The sequence below is a fragment of the Eucalyptus grandis genome, chromosome 6 (assembly GCF_016545825.1).
Source record: "Eucalyptus grandis isolate ANBG69807.140 chromosome 6, ASM1654582v1, whole genome shotgun sequence".
Classification (NCBI taxonomy): Eukaryota; Viridiplantae; Streptophyta; class Magnoliopsida; order Myrtales; family Myrtaceae; genus Eucalyptus; species Eucalyptus grandis.
Window position 1 is genome coordinate 42,171,997 of NC_052617.1, and position 10,716 is coordinate 42,182,712.

General features: G+C 43.1%; 2 protein-coding genes across 2 annotated transcripts; both read right to left on the bottom strand.

Annotated features, from left to right (window-relative positions):
• Positions 1-1,894: 1,894 nt before the first annotated feature.
• Positions 1,895-7,279, bottom strand: LOC104449914 (protein SAWADEE HOMEODOMAIN HOMOLOG 1). Its single transcript, XM_010064220.3, has 9 exons — positions 7,114-7,279; positions 5,686-5,771; positions 5,544-5,589; positions 5,182-5,320; positions 4,888-4,951; positions 3,657-3,708; positions 2,800-2,943; positions 2,461-2,580; positions 1,895-2,280 (listed from the first exon to the last, which is right to left on the bottom strand). Exons 1-9 carry the CDS (start codon positions 7,171-7,173, stop codon positions 2,161-2,163), a joined length of 831 nt encoding a protein of 276 aa, XP_010062522.1. The 5' UTR covers positions 7,174-7,279; the 3' UTR covers positions 1,895-2,160.
• Positions 7,280-8,149: 870 nt separating this feature from the next.
• Positions 8,150-10,463, bottom strand: LOC104449915 (probable 2-oxoglutarate-dependent dioxygenase At3g111800). The gene is made up of 3 exons (XM_010064224.3): positions 9,629-10,463; positions 8,997-9,372; positions 8,150-8,639 (listed from the first exon to the last, which is right to left on the bottom strand). Exons 1-3 carry the CDS (start codon positions 10,168-10,170, stop codon positions 8,406-8,408), a joined length of 1,152 nt encoding a protein of 383 aa, XP_010062526.2. The 5' UTR covers positions 10,171-10,463; the 3' UTR covers positions 8,150-8,405.
• Between the last annotated feature and the right edge of the window lie 253 nt (positions 10,464-10,716).

Consider the following 10,716-nt stretch of genomic DNA (forward strand, 5'->3'; position numbering starts at 1 on the left):
TAATGGTGTAATGTAACACGCTCTAGATGCCCAGTAATTGAGATATGGAACTGGAGGTCCTTGTGATACTAGGTAGGATGTGAGAGCGGATGCAAACACTGGTCCTCCGGAAGATGGTGGTAGTGATTTGAGATAAAATAAGTTATAAATTCTCATTGATTTCGGATATGCTGTTTTATTATGATAAACTTTTGATCTGATGCATATCTTTTGCTCCAATTATCTCATTTGTTTTAGATTGCATAGAATTGGATGGTGATAGACGTACGTAATATAATTTAGTAGAACTTTGACTACTGAGTAGTCGTACTCACCTCTTGTGGGGCTAACATATTACAGAGTGATAAAGATGCCGCTGCTACTTGCATCTCCGGGTACCTTCTATGGGATTCTCGTCGATCTGTGCTAGGAACAATCGGAGCATCTCGAACCTGATCTGCAAGACTTACTTTCATCAAGGATAAGGGTGATACTGGCTGTGCTGGGAACAATTGGAGCATCCCGAACCTGATCTGCGAGACTTAGGCCCCGTTTGTTTGTATTTCTTTTTTTTGTTTCTAAACACTTTTTCTGTTTTTTTGTTTCCAGGAACAAAAAAGAAACAGAAATAAGAAACATAAAATTTGTGTTTCTTATTTCTGAAACACATTTGAGAAACACTTTCCTTTTTCTCTTATTTTCTTCTTCTTTTTCTTTTGGCGGTGGCCTCGCCCGCCACGGTCCCCCGGCGGCCGAGCCTCGGCTCGCCGTAGGCCGGGCGAGGTCGGCTGGGCGAGCTCGATCTCGCCCGGATTCGGCGAGGCCGAGCTCGCCTAGCGGCCGGCGAGCCTCGGCCTCGCCGAGCCACCGCTAGGTGACGCCGACTCCGGGCGGTGGCTCGGCAAGGCCGAGGCTCGCCAGCCGCCGGGCGAGGTTGGCCTCGCCGCCGACCTCGCGTCGGGCGAGCTCGATCTTGCCCGGATCCGGCGAGGCCGAGCTCGCCCGGCGGTCGGCGAGCCTCGGCCTCGCCGGATGGGCGAGTCGGCGTCGTCGCCTGGCGGTGGCCGGCGAGCCTCGCCGTGGTGGGCTAGGCCGCCGGCCCTCGCCGGCCGGTCGAGTCGCCATGGCCATGGCCGGTCGGCGATCGGCCAAAAGAAAAAAAAAAAGAAAAAGGAAAAAGAAAAAAAAGAAAAAAGGAAAAAATAGAAAAAATAAAAGAAATAAAAAAATTATACAAATTTACCAAACGTGTTTTGTTTATTTTTTATTTAGGAACAAGTTTATCAAACGTGTTTTTGTTCAAAATTGTTTAGGAACAGAAACACTTTTTTATATTTATTCGCTTAACAATTTTAAACAGAAACGCAAACAAACGCACCCTTACTTTCATCAAGGATAAGGGTGATACTGACGATTGATACTGGCCTCCCTCGGGTCCCGTGTATTTGGAGTTCGTGGTCCTATATGTCCAGAGGGATGGACACACCATGGGGTCACTACCGCCGCTGCCAGAGGACAGTGATGGGGGCTCAGTGGGGTAGAGTAGTGGAAGACGAGAGGACAGCAGTGAATTTTTGGGATACCGACACTTGAAAGATAGACGGCATTGTAAATGGCTAATGGAAAAGTTGGTCAAATTTTGGATATAGTCAATATAGAAAACTTTGGCTTTTGATGTACTGACAAACGACATCTATCAAATATATGTAAATAAAAAGTGCCTGGTTGATATATATATATATATCGTGTGCATCATGGAGTTGGAAGGGAGTTGATGTATCTGCTTCTGCAATGAATTCGCGCAGGGACCAATTAATAGAGTGACAAGCCCTAAGGTCAGGGGTCGCCATGGCTAATGGTATCAGAGCTACTAGTGAGGTTACAGAATGGCCAATTTTCGGGGAAGTGCAGATCATTCATTAATCAGCGGGTTGTTAATGCAATGGTTCGCCCGGCTGCGAGTTCGACATGCTACGTCTATCCTCTTCTGGAAGAATTCCATTAAAAACCAACTTCACATGCCTACCTCTTATCGCATCTTGCGATGTACTGGACATACTGTTCATCCTCTTTGATTTCGCAGGTTCTGTTCTTCTATCAAATTCAGAACAAGCAAAGAAAATTAGAAATCCCCACGCCCCCTGATTCAGTTATTCTCAGACATTCCGAAGCAAGGCGTGGCTACTCCCACAAGCTACGGGCTGAGATGCTCAAGGCAGTTTCATACTGATTTTCCTCGGAAAGCTGTGGGGACTCTTCTTGCCTCGGCCGGCAACACAATCTGCTCAGCTCGACCTCTTCCTGAACCACAAATTAGCCGAGATGAGAAGTCATGACATGCTTAAATTGAATGCATGCAGAGACCATGCACGACATAACCTAGTTTTTTGGAGATGCTGGAGCCAGATGTCCAGAAAAGCTGACGTCAACGACAGACCCACTTAAAGAATGTTCGAAAGGCTTTGTTTGTTTAGCACTCACCTGACTGAAATCATGGTCGTAACGGACAATGAAGTCGCAGGTGCAACTGCTGGCATCGTGTGGTTTTCTCTGAATTTCCATAATATGGGCATCACAATAGACTGCTTGATTTAATCGCTCCTGTACATAATCACAGGTCAACACAGACACTCCAGAAACCAAAATTAAAAGATTTTTCTTGTTGGGGTGTAAATTCCTCGCATAACAATGGATCGGCACCTCAAGCTCTAAATTTGTCATTGTGAAGTTCTCTTGAACTTGCAGACTTTCAGTAATGAGCACGTGATAAAGCTTTTCTAGGGTAATAAAGAATATTGTCAATTCAAAGATAAGCGTTACCTGAAAGCACAGAACAAGATCTCCAGTATTGATTCGGTGGCACTCCGAAGGTTCTAAAGGGATAGATCGCTCCCTGATGCCCTTCCTCACATTGACCCATTCATCTTCCTCTTTTCCAAACCCAGCAAATCGTACACGAGCTTCCTGTAAAGCATAAGAAGTTATATCTAGGAACCCCAAATCGATGCCTCTCCACTCCATTGATGTGTTCCCTAGGCCATGTGGGCATAATGCATAAAAAGAGGGCATATATCTTGAATTATCATCCCCATGGAAGGTTTTAAATTGCTGCCACATGCATGTTGAAACAATCAGGAGTGCAGGCCTAGCGGCTGTCATATTACGGAGAGTGCCTCATAGCAGGCATGAACTTCAAAATGTTTGCACATGATACAGTAGAGGATAATAAAATTGCTTGGCTGGAGTTGTGATTTCTTTAGGAATATTAGAGTGCCTTTTGAAGAGGCTCCTATTGTCCCCCTATTTGATTCCTTGCCATGGAGCCTCAGTTATGGTGAGGTGATGAACCACTGAGATCCCATCACACCATCTTTCTGCGGGAGCTCTACAAAACTTCCGTTCTTATTATAAGCATGCCATCTTGAAAACAGATGCAATACAGTCACTTGACAAAATTATGTGTTTGGTGATAATATTAAGTAATTATCCAAGCAACAGCATCAACTTGAGCCAAAACAGTTCAAGTGGATTTGGCAAGCTCAGTGCTCGCCAATGACAGTAGGATTGTGTTCTCTGATAGAAAAGGAGCTTGACAACTGGCATTTCTAGTGCGGGAGCAACAAAGATCCAAATAACACACTAAGACAGGAGACTAGTTAAAAGTAGAAGAACCTTACAAGTTCACCCGTACAAAGGACCCTGAAGGTGAGAAACGAAGCGACATCGTACCTGAAAAACCATTGAGATATAGCTGATGGGAAAATTTGACTCATAAATAAATCCTGCCATTCATAAACAGCATTTTGTCTCAACAATAACTGGTATGGCAGCTGTAATGGGTATGTGGACTACAACTGGCATATGCTTTTCATAAATCATTATGTCCATGGCAAAAAGTAAAAGCACATTATTCATCAAGTTGAGCTGAGAAGCAATATTGCTTCGACAAAGCTCAATTTTGGATGTAAAAATTAATGTCAGGACCTCAAATAGGGTTCATTTTTCCACGTGTCCACTGATCCGACTCCAATATCAAAATTCTTGCATCTGAAAGCCTCGAACAGGAATGAGAAGCCAAAAGAAAGATAGCATTCCAGGGACTATATATCCTTCCCAAACTTGGAAAGGTGGTAAAGGAAAACCAAAGTACCGAATAACATTCCAGAAGTTTTCAGATGCCCGGATGGAAACTACAAATTTTGATTCAGGCACACAAACTGACAGACTACTAAGTGTTTTCCACGTTTTTGGGCCCAACGGCTCTGTTGTAACAATTCAAACTGTAGTATTATTAGATAGAACCAAAATGTGGAAAGATATAAGCATTCTTTAGTAATGGATGGCTAATACTTAAATCAAAACAATGCATCGACTTCAAAATACAGACTAGATGAGCACCATAGTACAGCTGCCATGTCCAACCAGTACTAGAAGGACGGCAAACAGGAGCAGAGGCTCACCTCACATAAAAGATTTTGAGTCTTTCATTATAATGTTTTTCTCAAAATTATCAGCTGCACAACTTTTCTTATCGACACATTGTATAATTAATCAGAGATGTACTTTTAAGGAAGCGAAATCAAATATGGATTGCCAAGATTGGTGAAAGAGGTCTATGACTCTGTGCCCATCATAAACTAATTATACCTTAATATCACTAATGTCTTTAAGAAGCTCAAAAGTGAAAAATATCTAGAATAATATTATCATAACCTTTCTGGAACAATCGGGAACTTAAGAGTTTGATTGAGCTTGGCAATAGACTAATAGAGCCATTGCTACCAAAAAGATCAAGTCATTGAAGCCTAATCATCAACTAGTAAAAACGAAAGGGTGAAGAACATTGAAACTCAGAACACAACATGATATATGAAAATAAGGTGTAATTTAATTATTTGTACATCTTACCAGGCGTCATCTTTAAATGATTTAGCTTCAAATGCCAATTCTGAAAGATCTGTCGCATCATTACCTGTTAAACATTTGAGGGCCAAATCACATAGAATAATGCACAACTCTTTTCGCAGTTCAGGGATGATGTGACAAATATAAAGATGGGGAAAATATTCAAGTAAATTGGTAAACATTCCTATGGTAGAGTTAAGACAATTCCCACCCAAAGGTGTAAATAGGGAGCCTATATGCATGCAAAGGCACATCAAACAATCCTGATAGTCCACACCAAGATTGAGGAAGAAGCACCTTCAGGCTTCTGGGAACTTTCACTGGCATTTCTAGAAATGTTGGCATCTGAAAGATCAACAAACAGCTTCAGTGCAACAGGTGAAGACACGGTTTCAGCTTGCAGCTCTTTGTGTTTATCCTGGAACCAACTTTGCACCTGGACATACAAGAGAGGCAGATCATTCCACCAAATGTTTATAACCCGATTGCAGATACAACTATGATGTTAAGCCACATCTAGAGCAAAAACAATTAGGAAAGAGAATTGAACATGGTGATAATGGAGTACGTGCTTTTCTCTCCAGCACTTATGCCACATCTTTTCTTTTCTCATATAGAAGATGGATGGAAAAAGATGAAAGGAGCGGAAAAATGCAAACCTGTTGCCATGTCAATGCAGCTCTTCCAGCTCGAATTGCTGAGGAACTATGTGCTGATAACGTGTCAAATAAAATCAAATGAAGACAGACGATGTTCATTCAATAAATATGGGTACGCCCCATAGGAAGGTGCAAATATTACCTTAATCTAGTTGCAAGTTCATCACAAAACTCTTGATGCAAAGCTTTCTCTCCCATCTCATTAATTATATTCTCCATCTCCACGATCTGTCAAATAACATGGAAAACCCAAGAAACACGAGGAACAGAAAAGGAATGCAATCAAATAAACATTTCAGTCCAAACATTCAGTATGCTAACAAAAAAAAAAAAAAATGTAGAATCCGACCATGAAAACCTTGCCAGCGAGATAAAAGATTGCACATAACATTTGGGATTATAGCAGCAACAAAACTATCAGCATTGAGCATTTCTCCACTGCCTTAAGATCATTTGCAATCCCAAAGCATCAACTAAATCCAAGATTATACACTCATCCAAATAAAGAGAACATGAATCATCAGAAACCAAACTGGAAGGAAGTATATTGTGCTCATACAACTCTATGCTGAAGCCCATAGCTATCAGAAACAGCCAAGACACATAAACTAGCAGGTCAAATCATGTTAGTGAGTCCTCTATGAATGCCGCTTGATGCTTTTCTCTAGTGTACAAAAATCTAAACCTTTTTCTTCTTTCATGAGATATATGATGATTTTATGAGCTGTGAACGCTCCAATTTTAGGGAACTTTTATATTCATTATCATTCATGTTGATTCATTAATTTAGGATGCCGTGGAGAGACGAGATAGAATCCTAGGAAAGGACAATTGGAGGGTCCAACATATAGTATGCGATTGGCAAAAGCAGAAGGTTCTAAAATCCTTTAAAAGAGTTCAGTAAATTCACATAACGCATTGGTAAACATAAACTGATTGCTTCCCCTGTACCGTTCCTCCTTTCAGATTAGAGCTAAAGCCTCTCCCTTTTTGGAACTGTTTCTGGGCCAATTCAGCGTTTCATATCCTGCAAGCTTCTGCTTTTATTTTGCCAAAACCATTATCCGAAACGAACGCGTCGTACACAAGGAATGAACCCTGGAAGCATGACCGCACCGGCCAATCGCAACTACACGAACTGGAACAACCAAAGCACGCAACTTTTTCAGGCAAAACGCAATGGGTACACAGCCCGACATTGCTTTTCACCAAAACGAGTAGCAAAAAGAGGTCTTCCCTCTCCATCACACCTCGCGACAAATAAAAAAGAAGAAAGGAAATAATGGGCTCTACCAGCAAGAACACAGAGAGTAAGGAACGCTGTTTCCATTACCAAGAAAAGAGGGAAAAGCAAGAACGCCAAAAGGGGGACACAAACCCGAGCCATAATCGAGTGGGCACGCCACGAAATGAAAAACCAACGGTCACCCAGAATGGAAACAAGCTCAGAGCTTAGCGGAAACACTGAGTCGAGGCGGGACCCGGGATCAATACATTGCATGCAGAGCGTTGCAATCAAAAGCAGAAGTTGATAGAATACAAGAGAAGAGAGAGGGCGATCGAAGTTCACCTCGGACAGCGAGAACAGCGAATGGAACGATCTCGAATCCCTCGACCCAACTCCCTCCATTTCTCCCGAGCTCGAACGAGACTAGCTCCAGCGATGAAGTCGACTCTTTGTTGTGTGTGTAGGCAGAGAGAGAGAGAGAGAGAGGGGTTTCTTCTGGTCAAGACATGTTCCCTTTCGGACAAAGAGAGAACCAACATTCGATGTATTATGATGTCATAATAATTGAATATATTTTCATATTAAAATATAGTTATTCATTAGCAATTTGTTTTATCTTACATGTTGTCTGTTGCAAATATATAGTTTGGTTTTTTTTTTTAATTTACTTTAAATTATTTATTCATATTTTTAGTTAGCGTTTGAGATTTTCTTGAATCCATTAAATCGATGAACATTAGCGGAGTAACACTTTAAATAAATGCCAAAAAGATCCTCGTAGTTTTCGAGAATAATATTTGCTATAATGAGAAAGCAAAGTAGTGAGGTTTTGTCAAAGCAAACCTTCTTTGAGAAAAACAAAATTGTACTTCAAGTATAGAATGGACTAATAAAAAATATTAAATAATTTATTTATCATAAAAATACATCAAGTGGTGTCCACATGCTTCGATTTATGTATGTGATCATATTCAATATAGATACTTACCGACACTATTGCTGGTAAGAAAACTTACCATCAAACTTTTATTGAATTTTTATGAGGGGAGAAATGACCGAATCTCCATAATTTGTAAAATTCTCTCTCTAGCGGCTTTGCTTGAGCTTGGGCTGTGAAAATGCTCAACTTTTCGAAGCTTTTGCCATAGGTGAGCGATATTCTTTAGATAGTACTTCCAACCGAAGGATTGCTGTAATATGTCCCGAAATTTCTTTGTAATAAAATTAACTTTATATTAACTCTCGAGTAGTTTCAAAATGTTTCCCCATCAATGATTCTAGGTCAAAACACAAACCCGTGATATCGACTTCAACAGATCTATCGTCGGACATATATTATTAGCAGCCAATCCTCTAAACAGTATATGCCCATAGCATCTAAATGTGTAAATGTCGAGTCCATTGACTCTTTATTTCTGGATTGAAGTAATAGATGAAAGAATCCAGCAAACTGATCAATGTCTGAAACTTCACCTAACTATTTACTTCTTCAAAAGCCATACAAAATCTGTCAACAATCATGTAAAAAGTCAAAGAACACCTCGCCCTTCACTCAAGGAAAACAAGAAGCCTCTTGCTTTGCATATGGTCCTCCCCGTGCTGTATCCACAATCGAAAGAAGTAACCAAAGATGATCAAAACTTGTTGAGAATGTAAAGGAAAAGATGGTACGCAAGGCTTAGAACGATGGCCGCCATGACTTGTTGGCCGACGGAGACCGTGTTCCTCCCGCCGCAGCGCTCTTCATCATTGGAAGCCGGCGTGCGCTGTGGAGGCGAGCAGAGGAAAGCCATTGAGATGCGGTCCTCCGTCTCGCTCTTGAAGATCGGTCTCCCTACCACATGCTTGTACCGCCCGCCACTCAATGCCTGCAGAAAAGAAAAGGAGAAGCGTGCACTGTTAATGTTGCACTGTTAATGTTCCACAGATGATCGGATATCAATGGAGGACTTATTTTCGCATATATCTGACAGGACGAGGCTTCGATTCTAGTGTGCAGATGGGTGACGCGAGCGCGAATGTCTGTCTATATGCTGCGATAACGACTGAGTTATTTAGAGCTCGACTTCTGGAAGCATTCATTCGTTCGTTCGTTCAATCTTCCTACTCGATCTGCCTTGATGGCACTAGCCACATTGCTAATGTCATTTAATTTTCACTTAATCTTCCTTGAACAGAACGTACTCTGAACATTTTCTGGGAATAAATCATCGATGATGGCATACCTGAAATTGATCTCCAACCGTGACAATCAAAGAGTGTTTATCGGGGCAAAACGAGACCCACCCTTTCTTGGAGTACACATGAAACTCCGAGGCGCCGTCGCACAAGTGCAAACACAAGGCGTGGGAGTAATCGGCTCCTCTGATCATCATCCTGATCACGTCGTACCTGAGAGAGCTCGCCCACCGATCATCGTCCAGGACGTTCTTACTGTGCTTAAGAATGCAGCACATTGTTCCGGTGTCGGCACCGGCACATCCTTCGCCTTTCATGCCATCGTTTCCGCGCGTGGATTCTTCAAGACATTGCTCCCAGAGAACTGTCATGACCCTCTCTGCAATCTTCTCAACATGCGATTGAAGTTTCACCATTTCATCACTGTAATATAACCCGAAAATTAGAGAGCAAGTCGCATAAGAAGGCGCTGCAAATCACGGGGCATCGCATTATCTGCTAAATCAGTCTTGTCAGGATAATAATCGCAGATCGCTCGAGTGAAAACCCAAGAACTTCACGCCTAAATTCAGAGTATAATCTGATTTTTTTTTTTTTCTAGGATGATTAATGCGGTAATCCAGCAGCATCAAACTGAAGTTGAACGCATAAGAGGACAAAAGACAAGGTAGTTATGTACCGGAAATTTGAATAACCCAATGGCCATACTCTCTGCAGCTCCGCCTCCAACCCTTCCTCTCTACTCCACACAAACTCTTCAGCCAACTCGCTGCCGTCTTCTTCCTCACCGCTGCCGTGGACTTCCTCAAACCCGTAAGGCTTCTCCGGCGACCTCATCGCTGCCGCCCTCTTCTCCGGTGGCACCAGAAAGATCCCGGCAGCGGCCGTCATTGCGCCGTGCGAGGACTCGCGCCCGATCCCGTGGTTCACCAGCTGAAAGCATCCGACCCTCGCTATGGAATCCAACATCCTCGACGCGGAGTCGCTCCCCGGCGTGCCCAACGAGCCGAAGTCCATGCTCGAGGGGTTCTCGATGAACTTCTGCTTCGGGAAGATCTTGTCGGGCAAGACGAGATCCGGGACTCGGAGCGAGCTCTCCAAGAACTCGGTCAAGACGTCGTCGTTTGTGACGCACGACCGCCGGCCTGACGCCACCGGGGACGGCGGTGGGGCTCGGAAGTCGACAGGCTTCTCGCGGCCCGACTCCGGCGAAACGCCCATGATCAAATCTACCGAGTTTCGCACCAACCCAAAAGCTACAGCTACAGTAAGCTACTCCTGCATATTGCTATACAGTTCCGAGAGGCATCGAAATGGAAAAACACTCCGCCATCCACAACATACGAACTTGAGAAAAGAGAGGAAAAGCAAGAAGCAGCAGCAATGATGGAATGTCTACGGCGTCGCCGACATCGAGAGAATCATCGAGTCCAGGTTTTTGCTTTTTCTCAGGTTTTTCTTTTCATTTCTTTACTTATGTCTCGTTGGATTTTGATCTGCTTTTCTTTTCGTCTGGCCACTTTACAGCCCGGATGCTATCGATTCAGCCGTGAATCATTCATGGGCATGGCTCAGGTGCACGATTCTAATGATTAGACTACAGTCGCGGCACTCGGCATCGGCTGCCGAGGATGGACCATATGATGTCCTAAAACACCGATTTCCATCATGGGGTTTCTCGAGAATGATGGAACACTCCTTTCACGAGCGACTAAAGTTCCTGGTGGGGGCTCGCCGGTCCGGCCAGCGGGTCCGATTTCCGACTCG

What these genes read in the sequence shown, in the direction of transcription:
- LOC104449914 (XM_010064220.3), bottom strand. Translation starts at nt 7,173, where the DNA reads ATGGAGGGAGTTGGGTCGAGGGATTCGAGATCGTTCCATTCGCTGTTC. An exon ending in TCCTTTGTACGGGTGAACTT is followed by an intron (nt 2,944 to 3,656) that starts GTAAGGTTCTTC and finishes TATGCTTTACAG; the next exon opens with GAAGCTCGTGTACGATTTGC. An exon ending in ATCTTGTTCTGTGCTTTCAG is followed by an intron (nt 2,581 to 2,799) that starts GTAACGCTTATC and finishes GATTATGTACAG; the next exon opens with GAGCGATTAAATCAAGCAGT.
- LOC104449915 (XM_010064224.3), bottom strand. Translation starts at nt 10,170, where the DNA reads ATGGGCGTTTCGCCGGAGTCGGGCCGCGAGAAGCCTGTCGACTTCCGA. An exon ending in TTGGGTTATTCAAATTTCCG is followed by an intron (nt 9,373 to 9,628) that starts GTACATAACTAC and finishes GTTATATTACAG; the next exon opens with TGATGAAATGGTGAAACTTC. An exon ending in CGGTTGGAGATCAATTTCAG is followed by an intron (nt 8,640 to 8,996) that starts GTATGCCATCAT and finishes TCTTTTCTGCAG; the next exon opens with GCATTGAGTGGCGGGCGGTA.